General features: G+C 36.2%; 4 protein-coding genes across 4 annotated transcripts in view; 1 reads left to right on the top strand and 3 right to left on the bottom strand.

The window, feature by feature from the left end:
• svep1 (sushi, von Willebrand factor type A, EGF and pentraxin domain containing 1) overlaps window positions 1-5,315 on the top strand; it is a 79,246-nt gene extending 73,931 nt beyond the window's left edge. Inside the window, exons 49-50 of the mRNA XM_051115703.1 lie at window positions 3,035-3,128; window positions 4,934-5,315. Of these exons, the coding sequence (XP_050971660.1) occupies window positions 3,035-3,128; window positions 4,934-4,964 (125 nt within the window). The 3' untranslated portion in view covers window positions 4,965-5,315. The remainder of the gene's footprint in view (window positions 1-3,034; window positions 3,129-4,933) is intronic.
• A 67-nt stretch (window positions 5,316-5,382) lies between these two features.
• txn (thioredoxin) lies at window positions 5,383-10,591 on the bottom strand. Its single transcript, XM_051115707.1, has 5 exons — window positions 10,434-10,591; window positions 7,249-7,353; window positions 6,708-6,773; window positions 5,849-5,914; window positions 5,383-5,733 (listed from the first exon to the last, which is right to left on the bottom strand). Exons 1-5 carry the CDS (start codon window positions 10,455-10,457, stop codon window positions 5,671-5,673), a joined length of 324 nt encoding a protein of 107 aa, XP_050971664.1. The 5' UTR covers window positions 10,458-10,591; the 3' UTR covers window positions 5,383-5,670.
• Window positions 10,592-11,712: 1,121 nt separating this feature from the next.
• Window positions 11,713-14,822, bottom strand: ptgr1.2 (prostaglandin reductase 1, tandem duplicate 2). The gene is made up of 8 exons (XM_051115994.1): window positions 14,671-14,822; window positions 14,549-14,594; window positions 14,386-14,445; window positions 13,732-13,914; window positions 13,344-13,617; window positions 13,149-13,254; window positions 12,168-12,286; window positions 11,713-12,041 (listed from the first exon to the last, which is right to left on the bottom strand). Exons 1-8 carry the CDS (start codon window positions 14,774-14,776, stop codon window positions 11,931-11,933), a joined length of 1,005 nt encoding a protein of 334 aa, XP_050971951.1. The 5' UTR covers window positions 14,777-14,822; the 3' UTR covers window positions 11,713-11,930.
• A 2,416-nt stretch (window positions 14,823-17,238) lies between these two features.
• On the bottom strand, window positions 17,239-20,628 carry ptgr1.1 (prostaglandin reductase 1, tandem duplicate 1). Its single transcript, XM_051115995.1, has 9 exons — window positions 20,601-20,628; window positions 20,292-20,418; window positions 20,169-20,214; window positions 19,929-19,988; window positions 18,721-18,888; window positions 18,129-18,402; window positions 17,924-18,029; window positions 17,604-17,722; window positions 17,239-17,482 (listed from the first exon to the last, which is right to left on the bottom strand). The coding sequence occupies exons 2-9, from the start codon at window positions 20,395-20,397 to the stop codon at window positions 17,372-17,374; spliced, it is 990 nt and encodes a 329-aa protein (XP_050971952.1). The 5' UTR covers window positions 20,398-20,418; window positions 20,601-20,628; the 3' UTR covers window positions 17,239-17,371.
• Between the last annotated feature and the right edge of the window lie 4 nt (window positions 20,629-20,632).

The raw sequence follows: 20,632 nt of genomic DNA, 5'->3' as shown, positions 1-20,632 counted from the left end.
ATCATGCTATACAAATTAAACTTAAGAATTAAACTTAAAATAGGGTGGAGTGCAGGGGAGTGAAGTGATTAGAGTGATTACAGACAGAAGGACCTCATGGTGGGATGGGGCCGGGGCTTATTCTCCTGAGGTCATCCTATGTCATGCTCACACTGTTGCCAGGCAACACCTGTGACAACAGACACTAATAGTGATACGCAGTAGATCCCAGGAGCCCAAGCAGTAAAACAAAACACAATTATTGAAAACACATAGGGGCAGTTTATATGTCATGTCAAGCAGTGGGTATGTCACATTTTACGTTAAAGGGAAAGTTCACCCAACTTGTCAACTTGTCAGGACTGAATAAAGCAGATGATGTTCATACTTCCTCATTGTTGTAGATTTGTTATTTAATTAATATCCAAGATCCATAACGTTAGATGCTGCACTGACTAGATAGAGGAATAGTTTGCCCAAAAATGAAAATTCTGTCTTTAATTGCTCAACCTCATGTCGTTCCAAACCTGTAAGGCCTTTGTTCTTCTTCGAAACACAAATTAAGATATTTTTGATGAACTCCATGAGCTTTCTGACCCTGCACAGACAGCAACAGTACTACTATGTTCAAGGCCCAGAAACAATAAGGACGCTGATAAGTTAGTCCATGTGACGTCAGTGTAGGGCTGGGCGATATGGCCAAAAAATTATCATGATCTTTCAGTCGATACAGGTAATTATGACAATAAATGTCAATAAATTCTTTCAAGTTTAAAGGCAGATTTTTGCTACAATGTAAAAGTTGTTGAAACCAGACAGTTAAATGTGGTTAAAATATTCTGTGTTCAGAACATGACAAACGCTTTTTTTTAAATTCTTCACACTTTTTCCAGTCCTTTTTCCTTAACAAAATAAATATTTTAAAAGAAAAAAATAATTTCTTAGTTTTGCATGTTTTAAAGAGTAATATTGTTTTAAATCAAGAAACACGGTTGTGTTACCTGATAATATTAATAATAATAATATAACATTTTTATCTCTTAGAAATACACATTTGATAGTATCTTGAGTTAGGATGCAGTTGTACATTTATGTTCATTATCAAAATCAGTAATATCAGTAAAAATTGTAGCAACCTCATTTTTATATGGTGAAATTTAATTATTATGACTGTTTGAGGATTTTTTTTCTAATTAACCATTGCTCTTCCACAGTATCATCCATAGATCATAATAACAGTTAAAACCACAAATATAGCACCTCAATACCATGGTAAAAATGTAATATGGTTTCTAGGTATTTATATGGAAAACAGTAGTCTAAATACATTTCGTATAACTGCATAAACGCTATAGCTTAATCACAAAATATACTGTAATTATATTCCATTACTCCTCCTTCAATGCATTTAATACATGTCTACATTAATAATATAATAAAATTTGACACAGATATACCCACATTTCTGACACAATACCACTGTGCAGTTAGTGCTACTACAGTAAATCTATGGTACATGACTGTATCGTTGCCCACAGTGTTTCTCCTGTTTGTCAGCGCCGTTTCATCTGCCTACACACCAAGTAAATTATGTTCTTCACTAAATTAAAAGGCTTCACATTGCCGCTGTTTAGTGACTGAGACTCACAAGCCAATAAACGCATCTACTCTAGTAAGTTCGCGCCGTGCCGGTGTTTGAACTTTGATCCGAGTGGATAAACGGTCCGAGTGGCGCGCTTGTTCCGCCTTTGCCGCATAAACATTACATCGAACAGTTATCGAACTCTTGTTATCGTTTATCGTGGAAATTCATATCACGCGAGAATTATTGTTATTGATTTATCGCCCAGCCCTACATCAGTGGTTCAACCGTAATGTTGCGAAGCTACGAGAATACTTTTTGCTCGCAAAGAAAACAAATGTAACGTTATTCAACAATTTCTTCTCTTTCGTGTCAGCCTCCGCAGGTACAAAAAATAAAAATCATTACACCACATGACTATTTAAGTGAATAACAGGTGAATAAAAATTATGAAAAGGTTTCTGACCAATATCTAAAAACAAATGTACTGTGATTTAAATTAAATATTGCATGACTTGTAAAGAACAAGAGCTCATTTATAATACCAGCAATGAAACCTTATTCGATTTATTGAGAACACCACCAGCAGGAGAGTAACTGCATGCATTTAATGGTCTTTAAAGCTCCAGTACCAAGACAAATAAACCTACTTGCTCAGATCATTAAAGCAAACTTGATATGGGTTTGCAGACTCAGTGTCACGTGCAGTGTTTGCTCTACAGGTTTTACTGATTAGCCACAGGTTTTCATTCTGCTGTTGTGGTCAGACTCTTTGTGTTTTGTCTGTCTCGGTCTGTGCGACCGATTCGTACAAGGTGTCTGTCAGAGCAAAGGTCTCTAGGGCAAAGAGGAATTCTGGAAATGCTTGATTCCTTTGACATCACAGAGGAATAAATGTTACCTTTTGAAGAACCTTTCTGGTTGTGTTCCAGATTATGTGAATGTATGTGGTAATAAAAGAAAGAATATTGTTCGTCTCCTTTTGCAAAGAAAGATACACCATGATAAAGACAGACAAGTTATACAAGTTAATTATATGAAGCAACAAAATGCATTGAAGAATGTGTTGCTGGAAGTATTATAAATCACTCAGTGGCCTAGGACCTCAATACATTGCAGATATTCTCACTGAATATAACATTATTAGAAGATTGCCAAGTCCAATTTTAGCTATTGTGCCACCTACACATGGAACCAGGTTCCAGATTTGCTGAAACCTTGGCCACATTTAAATCCTGATTCAAAACACATCTGTTTTGGTGTGCATTTATTGAACGAGCACTGTACTAGATCCGACTGATTGCACTGTACTTCATTCATATATCCTATTTTTTTTATCAACTTGTCAATCAATTCATTTTATAGTATGATTAATGTTGACATAGTAACATTTGTGGATATTAACATATATGAAGTATAAATATATGCACTGGATTATTGGTTAATGGAAGTAATTTGCATGTGTGCTTTCAGCGGTGTGTTCCATGCCCTGTTTGAATGGAGGCCGGTGTATCCGACCCAACAGGTGTCACTGCAGTCAAGGATGGGGAGGATATGACTGCTCTAGGTAAGTCACATACAAACTAGGTAAACAGTTGAAGTTGAACATTTACATACACCTTGCAGAATCTGCAAAATATTAATTATTTTACCAAAATAAGAGGGATGATACAAAATGCATGTTATTTTATTATTTGGTACTGATTTTGAGATCCAACTTTTCACACTGAGGACAACTGAGGGGCTCATATGCAACTATTACAGAAGGTTCAAACACGATGCATTAAAGGGGTCATCGGATGCCCATTTTCCACAAGTTGATATGGTTCTTTAGGGTCTTAATGTAAAGTCTCTAATATACTTTGATTAAAAATTCTCAATGGTTTTGTAAAACAACACTCTTTTATCTTGCCAAAATCAGCTCTGCAAAAATCATCTCATTCTAAGGGGTTGTTCCTTTAAATGCAAATGAGCTCTGCTCACCCCGCCCCTCTCTTCTCGCCGTGGAATGACGATCTTGTTTACTTTAGCCGCGTTTAGCCGCTAAACTTCCTAACTACCACGTTATAAGGAAAGCCCATCGCAGAGATTCATAAAAAAAACGCTTATACACACTTCTGCTGTATGTGAAGCTGGATCATGAATGATTCGCGCGAACATAGACGGATATATCAGGAGGATCTTTCTGAAGCATCAGTGAGCGTTTGAACCTTCTGTAATAGTTGCATGTGTGAAAAGATGGATCTCAAAATCATACAGTCATTGTTGGAAAGGACTCAAATATACAAAAATGCTGAAAAACCAAAGAATTTGTGGGACCTGAAGGATTTTTCTGAAGAGCAGCAGGCAGTTTAACTGTTCAGGACAAACAAGGGACTCATGAACAGCGATGACTAAAAAAAAAACAGCTGTGGATCATTCAGGTAACAACACAGTATTAAGAATCAAGCGTATGTAGACTTTTGAACAGGGTCATTTTTTATAAATTCAACTATTATTTTTTCTTGTGGACTATATGTATACGTCTTTTATGTGAAATATCTCATTCAGGTCAGTACTAAATAAAAAATAACATGCATTTTGTATGATCCCTCTTATTTTGGTAAAATAATTAACATTTTGCAGATTCTGCAAGGTGTGTGTAAACTTTTGGCTGTAACTGTATGTGATATTCATATTAACATATGCATATTACAGTATTTTATGAACCATTACATTGCCAGCGTATTTCCTCTAACTGTACAAGGAACACTAAATCACTCAGCTGGGAGATTCCTGGTGATTGTAAACATAGTGAAAGTATAGGGAAATACAGATAAGAATCAGCCTTCTCTGAACTCCACTGTGTGTTTGTGTCAGTATGTGACTTTATGCCTCAGACACACCTAGTTTCATGATTGCATATCTTACAGTAAACTTACATTTCCCAGGACACTGCAGTTGGATTCAGTCCAATCATTGAGTTGGCTTAAGGATAGGAGATAGATACTGCAGCCATTTCCATTGCGATTCATTCTTTTAAGTCATTTGCTGATCAGTATCAATGTCAAGATTTTATTGAGCAGATACAGTCTCTCAGTAAAGTGCTATTGATCTGATCCTTTTTGCTATAAGCGTTTTCCCAGCTAGTTGGTTTGATACCCGCATCCCTCAGCTAATTACACGCTGTAGCCTTCATTGCTGGTTAGAGTGATTCACAATTAGATTTACTGCAGACTTGGTCGATTAAAGAAATAAGCTTTAATACTTTTTCATGGTCGATCTGTCTAAACTGTACAAGGAAAATTGCCTCTACTATGAATTTTATTTAGTGATTATGGTGGTAATTTTTGGTCTTCAGCTGATCTTTGACTGTTAATTACTGTCTTTTAGAAAAAGAAGATCTGGATACTTTCACTTTTAATGTGCCACGCTACAAGAGTTTGAATCTGAATGTGTTGAAACAAGATGGCGTAATGTCAGAAATTTGTATACAACACATTTTCTCTTTCCCTCAGAAAGTCCTAAGTGGTTTTGTAAATTAAAGCTGTATTTTTTCATGTAGAAAATGAAACAGTATTAAATATATGCTGCTGCTATATACATGAACTTGTACGATGTGTAAAAATGTTGATGTGATTGTCCATGTACATGTATATAAACTATTCTTTTCATGTTTTTATTAAAACAAAAACACAACTATATAAAAACCAACTGTAATTCTCATTCCCAGTTGATTATGAAGACTTCCCAATTAAACTTTCAGTTTGTTTTACTTGCCTGTCTCATATGACTAATAAACATTTGACTTGAAGAATCTGATACAACCAGCACATTACAAGAACGTTGTAAAACTCTACTTTTAATTTCCTTTAATGTTGTAATTTCATACAAATCCAACATAAAATACATTACAGCCATTATAGAAGGTCAAATATTTAACAAAAAGACTTCTATTTCTTTATATAAACTAAAATAGGGTATAAATGTAGCAGATAAAATCAGAATGTGTTAAAGGTTGAGAATAACGTTTCTGTACTTGATTTATTCTTCTAAAATCAAGATCAGAAAACATAATGCTTATATTATTTATTACAGTGGTTGGTTTGTGCATTTTTGTATGTTTTTCTTCATTTATGCATATTGATCTTCTCCTCCAGCTTAGCATTATTTGATCCAGAAAATTCATCAATCTGAAAAACAATATGAATCCGTTACAGCACAAGGGGGAACAAACAGGTTAATTAAAAAATAGTTCCTGAGAAGATCACGGAAATAGAACGGAAAACCCCAGAGATGATTTTTTACCTTCTTTCCATTCTTGTAGAAATGAAATGTTGGCATACATTTGATGTCACAGGAAGCGGCCACATCCTAGATGAAAAAAGAGGGAGCGGATCAGGTCTGAATAGGTTTATTCAGTCTGATAAACATCTTTAATAGTGTATTTTCATTTTGCTCTGAAATTATGTCCCCGGCAGAACTCGAAGGCTGTCGAAATTACTGATATGTTTAGAAAAATGATTTGTTTTATATTCTTTTCATCTCAAATTAAGTTTTGCACCATTCTCGAATTCAGTCACAAGAAGGTCCGTTGGATAGGTGCACTGTTATCAGAACCTTCAAACGCTCTGCTCACATTTGCCATCCTTACCTTGTGATTTAAATGTCAGGCAAAAAGAATGACATTTCAACAAATCGCAAACATGTATCAAGAATTTAGCTTTCAAACACAGCCCCGTCCCTCATCTGCTTTGCAACACAGCATTGTAATAATAGCTAGTGTTTGTAGCCATAACAACATGGGCAGGCATCAGAACTGTCCCATTCAGGCACTGTCTCGATCTACCTTCGATAAAACTGAATGACGGCCAATATCCTTTCTGAGCGCTATCCCGTGAATCAAATAACACACTATCAGTAAAACCAATCAGGAGAACAGCAGCCGGGTGTTCTGGGATGTTCTAATGTGTTTGGGTCGCTTACAAAAGGGTTAGGCTGAGTATCCAAATACATGATACCACACCAGACATCCTTGTCTACGGGAGGGAGATAGCAAGGCTAATATTCAAATGAAGGTGACACAGAAAAACCCAGATGGTGAATCTATGTAAAAGGGTGTCCTTTGAGAGCATTCATCAGAGAAACAAGACACCAGGTGACTAACCTGTGCATCATCCACATCCACCTTTAGAAATACGACATTTGCGTTCTCTGGTTTTTCAGACAGCGCCTGTGGAGGGGGAAAAGGGGTTGGTAAAAAGCAAACCACAAAGCTTGCAATCAAAGCACTTCCTTTGAACATCATATTTCATTCCTTCCGTTTCATCTGTGAAATTTGCATATGCTTTCTTTCATTGTCTAAAACAGGTACAAATGTATGTCTATTGAGTTAGAGTTAAAGTAAACAAGAGCATTTGGTTAGTTTGTCATTTGGTTAGTTCTCAACCACACCAAAATCTTCAAGGAATGAATCAGCACTCTTTGTCTTTTACGTTATCCTCACTGCTTCATTTACATTCTGAAAGATTCACGTTTTAATTCTTAAGGAAGCTTCCCTGCCGGTTGCCCCGACAACACAGCACAACAACAGAGCCACTCCCGGTGATTCCGGAGATCTCCATAGAATAAACGTGACAGCACCAGATGTCACTCTGAATCTTAGATGCGATGACATGTTTAGCAGTGTATACATGCTCGTTGCTCACTTTAAAGACTGGGCCGATCATCTGGCAGGGCCCGCACCATGTGGCAGTGAAGTCCACCACCACCAACTTGTTCCCAGCATTTTTCAAAGCGTTGTCGAATGCAGCCTGCAGAGAGAGGGAGGAAAAGTTGATTCCGTTTTCAAACTAACACGACACATTCATAGGCGGATTAACCATATGGGCAATTGGGCAGGTGCCCAGGGGCACCACACAAATAAATTTTCTCGTGTAAGACAAGCAATGTATTCTCATGTCTATCTAGCCATGGCCTATACCCTTTCGCCAGAACGTAGCCTACCCTGAATGTTTTGTTAAAAGTCTTTTTGTTTCCTCCTGCGTAAATCGCGATATACGCGATCTATCGCCGGATGTACACCATACTAGGTGAACCCGCGCGCTTTCGTTTCGACGCCCATATATTACGCAAACAGATTCTAACAGCATGGTGTGCGGTGTCGCACAATTAGCCTTTTTCACAAAAATCGGAAGTGACGTCAGCGCAGGGTAAAGTCAGTTCCGCTACAGGTCTGTGCCTATTATATTAATATGCTCTTGTCTCAAATAATGCCTTTTACCTTTTCTTTTTTGTCTGCTTTCCAAGTTGTTATATAATCAACAAAGAAACAACATTTTACTTGTTTGTAATTTATATGGGCACTCAGACCGGTACTCGTCAATATAATATATGCGCAACATAGCGCCAGCTATAGTTTCTGTTCTCCATCTCCGGTATATTTAAGCGTATTTTCTCAATTTACTCAGTCATTTCCCTCGAATCACTACATCATGGTAAATTATGACAGCGTTTATATCCAAATGCACATTTCCCCAAGAATAAATGAAACAATTCTGAGTCCGGATGATGCATAAACTATGCATAAACTAAACTAACAATACAACAACGTAATCCAGATCCAAAAGGAATAAAGCCATTAATCGGAGTCATGTCTTATTTAGTATTATATTATTTTATTATGTATATCCCTGGGCACATTATGCAACGTACATTTACACCCTAAAGTTAATAATGCAAAGGAGAGCAAGTAGAAAATACAATATTACTTTCATAATAATAATAATAACAATATTAATCGCGAAAAAAAATGATGTGAAGAGTCATAATGCACAGCCAGCACCAAATAGACAGTACGGCAAAACTTAAAACTGTACTGTATTATAAGTGCTAACGTTCATAATTAAATAAACATAGTATTTGTGATGACCAGACGCTGACACAAAGTTTTTGAATAAATGTTTGCTATTTTTAGAGTAAAACACCGGTATATATCATAGTATCATAGTATCTATTTCGTAAAAATAGACTTTGATTCCCGAACTTACTCTTGTTCAGTACGGCCGCTGCTGTCACCGGAAAAACGTTTACCCTGCAAGCGCCAATCCGGAAGCCAGAAACACGGAAGTGTGAAAAAGGCTAATTCTCTGCAACTGTAATGAAACCACCTCACTCACAGATGTGTGATTCTGAATCTGCTACAGAGCGTCAGCCTTGCCCTTTCACGTTGTAGTTTGTAGCCGTTGGCAATCAAGAAAGGGTGTTAACCAGTTTGTAAGTTTAATTTTCAGTTCAAATCCTCACAAAACTATGTACCTATATACAGTTCTTAACAAATTTATTATACCACCAGTTACCAGTTAAATTTTCCTCTTTTCCTCGCTTTTATTCGCTTTTAAATAGCTTGTAAATGCCTGTGCATTGCAAATGTGCAAATGTGAATTTTACTTTCACTTTAGAATTAGGGGCAATTCGGCGTCAAAAGATTTAATTGATAACAACAAAACCATCGTATATAACCGAGAAATACAGATATAGAAATAAAAAAATATATATATTTGATTTTTATTCTGTATGGCCTCATTTGGCCTTGATAAAAGCATGCATTCTTGCTATCATATTGTTTATGCACTTTTCCACAGTCTCATTTGTTACTGGCTTCCAAATAGTTTCTAGTTGTTCCCAAAGACTTGCTTTTGATTAAACTTTTGTGCAATCTATCTTTGAATCCATTCAGTCCCAACAATAGCTAATTGTATTTTAGCATTCGAAACACTACTGTTACTAAAGATCCTACACTAATCATTACAGAAACAAACATAACATTGGTTATCACCAATACTTAGTTTAGGGCAGCTGTGGCACAAACCTTAAATTAGGTGGTGGTATAATAAATTTGTTACGCACAGTATATGTAATTGTGTAAATGAAATATGTTCAAAAATTATTTTGTAAGACTCCTAATTTATGAAATTAGACTAAAGCAAACGAGCACTTAAATCAATATCTAATTGAACATTTTGATGGTGGTGATACAAAAAAAAATATGTGTACATGTATGTGCAGTTTTCTTTACGACTTTGTATGTGGCATCATAAATCAATTGAGTGCAAATCATATTTGAACTGCATGTGTGTTAATGTTTGACACTCACAGAAGAGGAAGATACTGATACTACCGATATCCGATTCTTCAACGAATCATTCGAGTCTGATTTAATCAACCTGTTGAACAGGTCTAAAAGATAAGTTAGTGAAACTGAATGAATCAATCTGAGCAGTGCGTCAAAGAATCACTGACTGACTCACAGCTTTGTTTTATAATAATTCAAATGTTTGCCAAATTGATTGATTTTTAATTGTTTACTGTTAATTATATTTATATTCTGTTCAATATTTATATTTAATTCTATATTTATGAGGTGAAGTATGGCTAAAATAAACACGAAATTACAAAAACACCTTTATTAGGCTAATAAACAGTCTGTGTGCCTTTATTGTAACGTTTTAAAGCATTTAGAGTAATCATTGAATCAGCTGTTGAAATATACACAGCGAACACTTTTCTAACTAACAATCATAAGTGTTATTTCCTGTTTAAAAAAGTAACTGAGAACCTCCTTCTCGTTTCCTACTTTCCATTATTGTACTCTTCTTGGAGGTTCTGTGAAATACTAGAAACCACGTGGTGTAAACGTTTCCCATATTTCGCAAGCAGCATTTCGTAAGAAAAATTTACATGTAGCTATAAGTTAATTTTATATACATAAAACACTTTTATTAGAGTTATTAATTTAATAACGAATATATATATATTTTTTTCATAGACAACAGAAGTCAGAGTTACAGTAAACATCTAGGTAGCAGCTAAAATATTGGTATTATATACCTACCTTATCCTCAATTGCGATGACCATTTTGATGTCTGTCTTCTATTTGAGTACTGTGTGCGCTTCTGAAAGCTCCTGCTTCATTGACAGTCAGAGTAGCAGCGCCTGTCATTAGCGCCGTATATGAAGTCACGTAACCCCGCCTCCAAGGATGACAACGATCCAATCATGGAATTATGAGGTCCCGTAATCCCGCCTACCACTACAACTACGAATATACACAATCAGCTAAAAAAAAGCTCAGTAAGTGCGAATACGTACGTTTTGAGCAGTTTGTGGCATAAATATTTACATGTAGCCTCTATAAGAAGTAAAACATGTTTATTTATCTTGAAGGACAATAACTAATCCTGGTTCTGCTATGAGCAAGTCAGAATGACTTGACATATTCCAGGTTTACCTGACGTCACCAAGAGTAGTGGTGGATTCCGAAACTATAGAATAAAGTTTGTATGCACAGTGCACACGTGTTCTTGCACACGTATAGTGCATCAGATAGTAAACAAAGAACGTTCAATGTCTTTTTAGATTTTTGTTTTAGACATCTAAACTATACTATCAGAAGAAAACTCTTCGTCTGAAATGAAAGCAGCTGGCATGTTCTCAGTCTTACTTAATGAGCAAATACTTCCTATTATAACTTAAGACAACTCGACGAATTTTAATATTTGTATCTTGAAGCACAAGTCTGTAATGAATAACAGTGTTTAATTTGGATACAGTCATTAATAAAATAATAAAATGGTCTAACTATATCCTCTAGTGGCTGTAAAATGACACCACCAGCTTATTAATTACCATTTACTTAATGTTAATGTACTTTTATGTAAAAAGGTAGCATTCAATTTACATTTTGTGCCACAGCCTAATCTAATTGAAGACATGTCTGCTCATGAACATTCTACTGTCATTTTGTATCTGTTTTGTGTAGAGACTCATGAAATATTTCATAAACAAGTCATATGTACAGTTACGCCTCAACAACTAGGGCATGTAAATATATTGCTGAACTTGTCTGGTTACACAGTTTCATGATAACTAACCTGCTGAATAACTAGCTGACCTGCTGACACATTTGAATCACACATCCTCTTTTTCTTTTTCCATTTAAATAGATTCTGTGTGTTTCTTGAGAACTGTCTGTGGCATAACAATAACAAAACTTCTTGGCTATTTATATTTATAAATTGCAGAACGCAGAATGGGGAGAATGACAGGAATAATGAATCAGACAAGGAAGTTGTAGGAAGATATGACCATATACAACTTAAATATGAGGCTTTACATTGTTTTATTTGTAAACATATTGCAGTAAAATACAGTTAAAATAGTGACACTTCAAAACAAAATCACTTAGTGGACAAGTATGGGATTTAATTTGCTTCCCTGAACCTTTTTGACACAAACAGACTACACTAGGTTACCTGTCTTACACATATTCAGGTTCTCCAAATGTGTCACAGTGTACTTCATGTAAACAGATGGATTTCTAAGCATGCTTCAGACTTGAACAATAGCCTTCCCAAGTCCATCGCCCTTCAGCATCCTCATGAAGGCAGCTGGCATGTTCTCAAAGCCAATAGTGACCACTTCCCTTGCCTTAAGTTTGCCCTGCAGGAAAACAATTCAGTGTGTCTACATACCACAGGTATGTTGCTATTATATGCTGTGTAATGGCAGTTATCTAACAAAGGGTGTAATGATAGGTGTTGAAAGCAGGTTAATCAAGAAGCTTACCTCTTTCATCCATTTAAGCATTCTCTTGATAGATTCTTCATCCTTGTGTTGCCAAGATCTCACCATAAAGCCTTCCATCTTCAGTTGTCGTGTAATTATTTCATGGTGAGGATAAGGACCTGTGAGACAGAACAAATTTAATATCTCAATGTTATATTGCTTAGCTTTTCCATATCCTATACTGTCATCTAGTGGTTGTAATGTGTAACTATTTAAAAACATTTATTTCTTTTCTCTAGTTTGTTCCCCTCAGAAACTATGCGTTGGCATAGTTGTCTCCCTGCCTCATATAGTGTTTTCACGACGCGTCATCAATTGGCCATATTTGCGGCAATGAACGTAAACAATGTCGCTGAACCCAACGAATTAAGCATATTTTGCTGATTATTACTGCCTAAAATGGTCAATTATTGTCATGTTTTGGGCTGTACTAATCAGGCGGACTGGCTAAAACATTTGGAGTGCTATAGACTGCCAAAAGTTATAACAAATCACAAATCAACTGTCTGAAGAAGAACAAAAGGCATTTGTGTTTGACCAAACTGAACCAGACTTTCTTATCATTTTTGGTCAGGTAGGTGAAATATTAGGCTAATATCTTGATTAATACTGCTTGTACGTATCTTTACCACCTATTACCTTTAGTTTGTCAAAATATTGCATCCTTTCCTGCTTACTAAGTCTTTCTCTATATTTAGCCGCTTCCATATGTTTTTTAGGTGGTTTAGACAGCATAAATTACCATAACCACGTATTCAGTAGTACATTAACTGTGCAATCCATGCTGTTGTTTACATCCGAGTATTGCCAATGTGGCTGCACATATGGGTAACTGACCAAATCGTGACATGAATTATTTCCATCACAAAAGGTTTGCCAGCAAAAGCAAAGTTTCCCAGCGGACATTTTGCGAGAGAACGCCAAAGCATCTCCCAAGGTTTTTTTTTTTCCCTTTTAAGACTCTGTAGTAATTAGACATACACATCTGTGGTGTTGTATCATTGTAAGTGGCTATTGCACCGCAGACAGCGATACGACCTCCTGGCTTCATGTTTTTCAGCGCTGCGGTAAAGAAAGGCCCTCCAACCTGAAGAACATTAAATAAAAAAGCTTAAGAAGATTTGTACAAGTAGCAGACTGTATTTTAGACAAAAATACATATATAATGTAAATTACATTCTCAAAGTAGCAGTCATATCCTGCAGGAGAAGCGTTCTTTAGTGTTTCCTCCAATGAGGGGACAGTCTTGTAGTCGAAGGCCTCATCAAAGCCCAGTTCTTTCAGGTATGCCACCTTGTCATCACCTCCTGCTGATCCCACAACCTTGCAGCCTTTGATCTTGCAGATTTGCCCCACCATCGCACCTACAGCACCTGCGGCTGCATTTACCAGAATCGTCTCACCAGGTTGTATCTTACACACCTCTTCCAGGCCATACAGAGCAGTTAAACTAGAGGATAAAAGGGACGGGATTTAGAATTTTTTTTTTTTTTTTTTATTAAAAAGAATGAAACGATTTTTAATAAAGTGATGGTTCTGTATGGTACCATCTTGATTACTTTACCCAGGCATCCCCAAGGAACCAAGGGCCAGGGACATTGAAATATCACTGGGCCATTCTGATACTATCCGGGTCAAGATGGGCCCAGCTGGACCCTTCGCTTTGGTTACGGTGTGTGTCCTCCATCCACAATTAGCAATCACATAACATCCCTCAGGAAATGCTGGGTCCTTGCTCTTCACTACCCTGCCAGACAATGAGTTAAGATATTTATATGGTGATATGAATTATTTTTGTTTATGAATAGACCTGTTTTCTCACTTAAATGCAACTTTATGATTTAACTTACTAATGCAAAAGCCTAAACATGCAAACTGTCTAAAAAGTCCAAAGTTTTTCTATTTAAACTGTGTGTTTCTTTGTTGCTCAAGATGTTTTTCCACACATTTATGGGGAAGTGTCTTCATCAGTTAATGCAACTTTAACTGCATTGATGAGTGGCTGAACCGCTTGTGCAACAGATGTTTTTTGATACCATATTACTATGTTTCAAATTATTCAACATTTTATGATTACTTGGATAAGACTTCTTTTCCTTTTCACCACTGAGCATGCAACTTAAAATTAATCTACTGTACATTACTTAAAAAAGTATAAATAAAATGCAACAATACTGTATATTACAATATACTTAGTAACAATTGTTAGTTTCCTTACTTTGCCACCTGAGTCCCATATTGTACATCCCCCTCTTTTATCCACATTTTACTCAGAGATCTACAGGAACAGGAGGTGTTTAAAAACAGACACACCACATAGTATAGAATTACATTTAATTGAGAGATGTTTTCTGATAAGACTGTAGAGAAGACATCTTTACCTCATATATGGATCAACACTTAAATAGACTGCCTCCACAAGCACGTCTAAAGCAAAAATAATTAATAAATCAGTGAAGCATAGCACAGGTATACAAAAAGACAAAATCTGAATTATCCATACCTCCATCCTGAAGCTCTGGCAGAACTTCTTCTCTTAGTTCAAAGTTGCTTTCCTTAGGAAAGCCCTCAAAGTGTTTTTTGAGGATCCAAGTTTTCGCTTTAACCATGATTGTGTAAGTCAGAAGCTGCACAGGCAGAGTTCTTCAAACTGAAAGTTGTTCTGAGAAAGAACAGAGCTTGCATTTATTGTAGTGACGACAATGAACACTCTTACATAACACAATGTCTTTATTGACATAAATGACACTGCAATTTCTTATAACCTCTATACACTTATTAATGGGCGAAATATGTCTCACCTGAGTACAATGAATATTGTTTACCTGGGATTTCAAATATGTAAATTGTATTATTTGCATTAAATATTAATAACAAAATATTTGTCCTTAACACTATAAACAACCTAAAGGGAGAGGAGGTTTTACCAGCTATACAGTGCAGATTTATTCTTCATGTTAAATTTCACAGTTTTCAGGATTGTTGTGAATTTCATATAACAGACATTCAAACATTATGAAGTGAGTGGTAAACTTGAACATTGTTGGTTTGTGGATGAAAATGGATTTCATTTACTTATTTGTTGCTATTTGTAGAAATAACAGAATACAGTTTTTATGCACAATCAGCATGACCACATAACCATTACAATGCATATATTCTGTGAGTGGGCACGGTCATTTGTGTATTTTGTGGGTCTGGTTTCCGGTCTAACGTCCAGCTGTTGTTTTTAACTGTACAAAACAGCTCGTTTTGCTGCCTAATATTGCAAATTGGTGTGTCTTACCATATTATTTTAATGTTTTATCTTAATTATGAACACACTGGCTTGTAGTGCAAACAGTTTTACCGTTTACTGCATGTTATTATTCTTCACGTTATTTCCGGCTAATATAGTGGCTGATGAACCGGAAGCCTCACCAGCGTGAGCCTGAAACAAAATCATTTGTCCATATACCACTAAAATAAAATGGGTCATTCTAAAATTTATTTGAATATATTCTTAATCAATACAACACTTGTTAAATTTGTTAAATCATGTAAACCAACAACATGTATGTTAGACCCTATTCCATCTAAGCTACTAAAAGAGGTGCTTCCAGATGTCATAGGTCCTCTTCTGAATATTATAAATTCGTCACTGTCATTAGGATATGTCCCCAAAACCTTCAAACTGGCTGCTATTAAGCCTCTCATTAAAAAAAAAAAAAACACAACTTGACCAAACAAATTATTTAATTACAGACCAATCTCGAATCTCCCTTTTCTGTCAAAAATATTAGAAAAGGTAGTATCCTCACAGTTACGTTCCTTCCTCTAGAAAAATGGTATCTGTGAGTATTTACAGACAGGTTTCAGACCGTATCATAGTACAGAGACTGCTCTTATCAGAGTTACAAAAGATCTGTTATCATCCGATCGTGGTTGTATCTCTCTGTTAGTGCTACTGGATCTTAGTGCTGCGTTTGACACTGTTGACCACAACATTCTTTTAAACATACTTGAAAAACATGCTGGCATCAGTGGTAGTGCATTGACATGGTTGTACTTATCTGACCACCAGCAATTCGTGGAGAATGAAGAGGGATCATATCAATCACAAGTGCAGTATGGAGTACCTCAAGGCTCAGTACTTGGGCCATTACTTTTTATGCTTTACATGTTACCCTTGGGAGATATCATCAGGAAACCATGGGAACCAGATGAGTCCTCTGCAAACTGACTTTGCTGTGACATGGAACTTTTGCATTATTGACACACTGTTGTCCTATTTATTACTGTAAAGCTGCTTTGACACAACCTGTTTTGTTAAAAAGCACTGTATAAATAAATGTGATTGACTGATTGAACACAAAAGCTAATACAAATTTTGTCATTGATGAAATACATAAATCTGCCCCACGCAGGAGATGCTCCTGTCTGTGCTTAATTAGCATTTACTATGAATTACAATTTCTTCATAAATAGCCACAAGATGTCAGTGTTCACTGATGTATTATTGAAGACAGACGCATTTGTGTTGTGTCATTGTACGTCACCACCCATCAACCAGTGCAGGCAGTAAAAACACAATTATTTTTACGCTCATGCATTTATTTATTATACTTGTTTTTAGAAACTTCCTTTAGATACCTCTACAAAGTGTCGGTATTTGACTGTCTGTATGCTTTCTACTTTTTGGGAAACCTGCCACACCCATCAACAGTGAAGCCTAAAGAGGTTCTAAGGATTATGGATGAAATAATAGATTTATTGCGAAATAGAAACCTTACAACTATGCTTATCAAACTGCATGAGAGTCATTAAAAACCGCACACTCACTGTACAAACACTGTACATGATAAACTGTTGTTCGACTAGTTCATGATGACTCAGCATATGCTGCTGACAAAAGTTTTTTTTTTTTATGACAGAATTTATAAATGCTGAGTAGTGCTGAGCAACAGATTTACTAGACTTCTACATGTTAATCCTTTTACAAAATCTCCTTCATGATTCTAATATTAAAAAAAGTATCATTTTATTCCTGCTTTGTTCATATCTGTCCTAGAGAACAGGGCAAATTTGAAAGTGATTTACAAAAGAGATTTTATTTGTAAAACAAAATAAAGGAAACAACATGAAAATATGCAGTTATTAATGCAGAGCCTTTAACAAACATGTCAAGATTGTAATTTCATGGCAAAACCAGTGAACACTTGCCATTAGACTTTAATTATAGCTTTTCCAATGTTTTCTCCCCTCAGCATCCCCATGAACGCAGCAGGCATGTTTTCAAACCCAACAGTAACATGTTCTTTACACTTCAGCTTTCCCTGTAAACCATCAAAACAAGATAATCCGCATCATTATCAAATATGATACTTCTTCAGATGAAGTATGACTGTATTTAGATCAAGCAATGTATAGTAAACCAAGTATTCCTTTGTACTGTACCTCTTGCATCCAGGTCAACATTCGCTTAAGTGACTCTTTATTTTTATGTTCCCACCTGCTCACCAAGAAACCTTCCATTTTCAACTGCTTAAAAATCATGTGCAGGTGTGGATAAGGACCTAAAAAAAGACAAATACACATTATGTATTTGGACAAGAGTCTTTATCTACTCAATTCTTCATGTCTAATTTTATTTTTCACTAATAGTGACTAAGCAGTTTGTGTATTGTTTATACTGAGGTGTGGATTCTACAGTGTAAAGGTTATTCAGAGCAACCTCTACTGGTTAAAACAAGAATCACATGAGAAGTTAAACAAACCTGTTTGTGGACTGGTGTCATTGTACAACGATATTCCTCCACACACAGCAATACGTCCAAACGCCTTCATCTGCGCAATAGCAACACTCGAAAAAGGGCCGCCCACCTGAAAACCAAAGCAAATCAGTGAATAATCAAGAATATGAAGTTGCCTTTTGAAGATATTTTTACCTGAGAGTTTCATAAAGTACTAGTAAATTCTTACATTCTCAAAATAGCAGTCATATCCTTCAGGTGAAGCGTTCTTCAGTGCTTCCTCCAGAGAGGAGATAGTCTTATAGTTGAAAGCCTGGTCAAAGCCCATCTCTTTCAAGTATGCCACCTTTTCATCACTTCCTGCTGAACCCACAACCTTGCAGCCTTTTAGTTTGGCAATTTGACCCGCTACGGAACCAACGGCCCCTGCGGCTGCATTCACCAGTAAGGTTTCTCCTGGTTTGATGGCACAGACCTCCTCCAAACCATAGAGTGCAGTCAACCTGTGGAGCCCAGTTAATGTGATTTATTACATATTCATGTATCATTTTATCGTATAAAGTTTCGATGTGCTGCCCCAAATAAAAGAGAAGTAGTAGAACATGTGGGCGACAAATGTTTGTTCCGTAAAGCCAGAAGTGCTTTACAAAACACCTATTTTTCTTTGAACTCTGCCATATCTACTCACGACATGTGATCTATCTTGTGCTTGAATGAAACATCAGATAATGACTATATCACAGTGGATTAAGCGTTTGACCTACTTTCCAAAACCATTTGGAAAAGAAACAATTGTGATTTTGAAAGAAGCAGCAAGTTACCCTGGCATGCCAATGGCTCCAAGTGCATGGGAGAGGGAGACATCCTGAGGCCAGTCATCCAAAAGTTTGATGAGCTCACTTCCATCTGACACTGTATGTGTTCTCCAACCACCTCGACCAACCACATGGCAGCCCACAGGAAATGAAGGATTATTACTTTGAATCACCCTACAATCAAAATATAGGACAGAAGAGACACTCATTTACAAAGTATTTGATCAAATGAAGTAAGTAAACAACACAAACAGAAAAGTGGTTTATAAACCATCAACTCCAGTATAATTTAAAAAGGTGGCAAGGCATTGTCCCATTTAAAATGGGCATTTTCTAAACACAAACATATACTATTTAACTGGACTGGCAAAATATTTGCACTCCTAAAGTTACGGCTGGGTGATAATTCGATAACGATAATTTTCACGATATAATCTTCCTCGATAAAACTATATGAGGAGTTCGATAAATGTTCGATATAATTTTTATGTGCCAAAGGCGGAACGAAACAGCGCGACTCATTTGAATCGCGCCACGCGGCCCGTTCCACCTCTGCATCCTCAAGCTACTATCAAATGTGCATTTCTAAGAAACAAAAAAGTGATATTACTATTATTATTTTTATTATTATTATCATTATCATTATCAGACAACCCAAACCTGTTTCTTGATTTGAAACAATATAACTTATTAGAACATGCAGAAATTAATTTTTCTATTTAGATATTTATTTTGTTAAGGAAAATTAATGGTCTGGCTTCTACAACTTCCACTTTGGAGCAAAAATCGGACTTTAAACTGGAAATAAATAAAGACTTGACATTTATTGTGATAATTATCGATATCGACTGATATGAAAAAAATTATTGTGATCATTTTTTTGCCCATATCACCCAGCCCTACCTAAAGTATGAATATTAACTACTTTGAACATTGTGCCAGTTCCTGATCTGCTTATCACAAAGCACCTCAACTAACGGTCAGTGACAGTACATGCATCACAGATGCTATTCTTTTGTAATATTAACCAGATTGTTGGAAACTTCCCATTTTACACTGATCAGAAAGTCAAGGTTTATTTTCTTTGAAAAAAAAAAAAAAAAAAAAAAAAAAGAGAGACTAAACAGATTGAAAAGTTATGCAGTTGCAGCTCTTATCAAAGAATATAGAAAGGGACTTTGGCTCTTATGGAACAAAATGTTTATTTCTCTTACTTGGCAACTTGAGTTCCAATCATCACATCTCCTGCTTGCATTCGAACGCGGCTATATGGTCTAGAATAAATTAAACATATAGGAAGCTAGTAATTATATTTCAAGGGGAAAATAGTAATGCATCAAGCAATTTATAACAAACCAAACAAGGATTAATTTTTAAACAGGTAGAACCAGTATGATTTATTGCATGTCAGTGCAAAGGTTAGTGCACCTGTTCATTACAGCTTTGGCACTCACCGCATGTAAGGATCCACACTAAGGAACACTGCCTCAAGAAGAACCTCTGAAGAACAAGAACAAATGCCACTTGATATGCAATAGAGGAAACATGGGAAAATGTGTAATGTGAGGATCACAAACCTCCATCTTTGGGCTCAGAGAGCTGCTCTGTTTTCAGCTCAAAGTCGGAGTCTTTAGGAAAGCCCTCAAAGTGCTGCTTTAGAATCCAGGTTTTGGCTTGAACCATGGCTCTCTTTGTTGGAAGCAACTGTAAAAAAAAAAAAAGGGGGGGGGGGGAAATAATATTGCATACATGCAAAGTGCAAAGATTTGTAACATTCAAAACTACAGACTGTTCCACGAAACGCAGTTGATTTAGTCATAGATCACATCAGCTATACAAAGCAGCAGTCCATAATAACTTTAACACGAATTTTCTAAGATACATACCCGTTACTGTTACACGCACAAGCTCTGTGTTC

Source organism: Labeo rohita, chromosome 7 (genome assembly GCF_022985175.1).
Source record: "Labeo rohita strain BAU-BD-2019 chromosome 7, IGBB_LRoh.1.0, whole genome shotgun sequence".
In the NCBI taxonomy this organism is placed as follows: Eukaryota; Metazoa; Chordata; class Actinopteri; order Cypriniformes; family Cyprinidae; genus Labeo; species Labeo rohita.
This window is presented reverse-complemented; position numbering and strand designations above follow the sequence as displayed.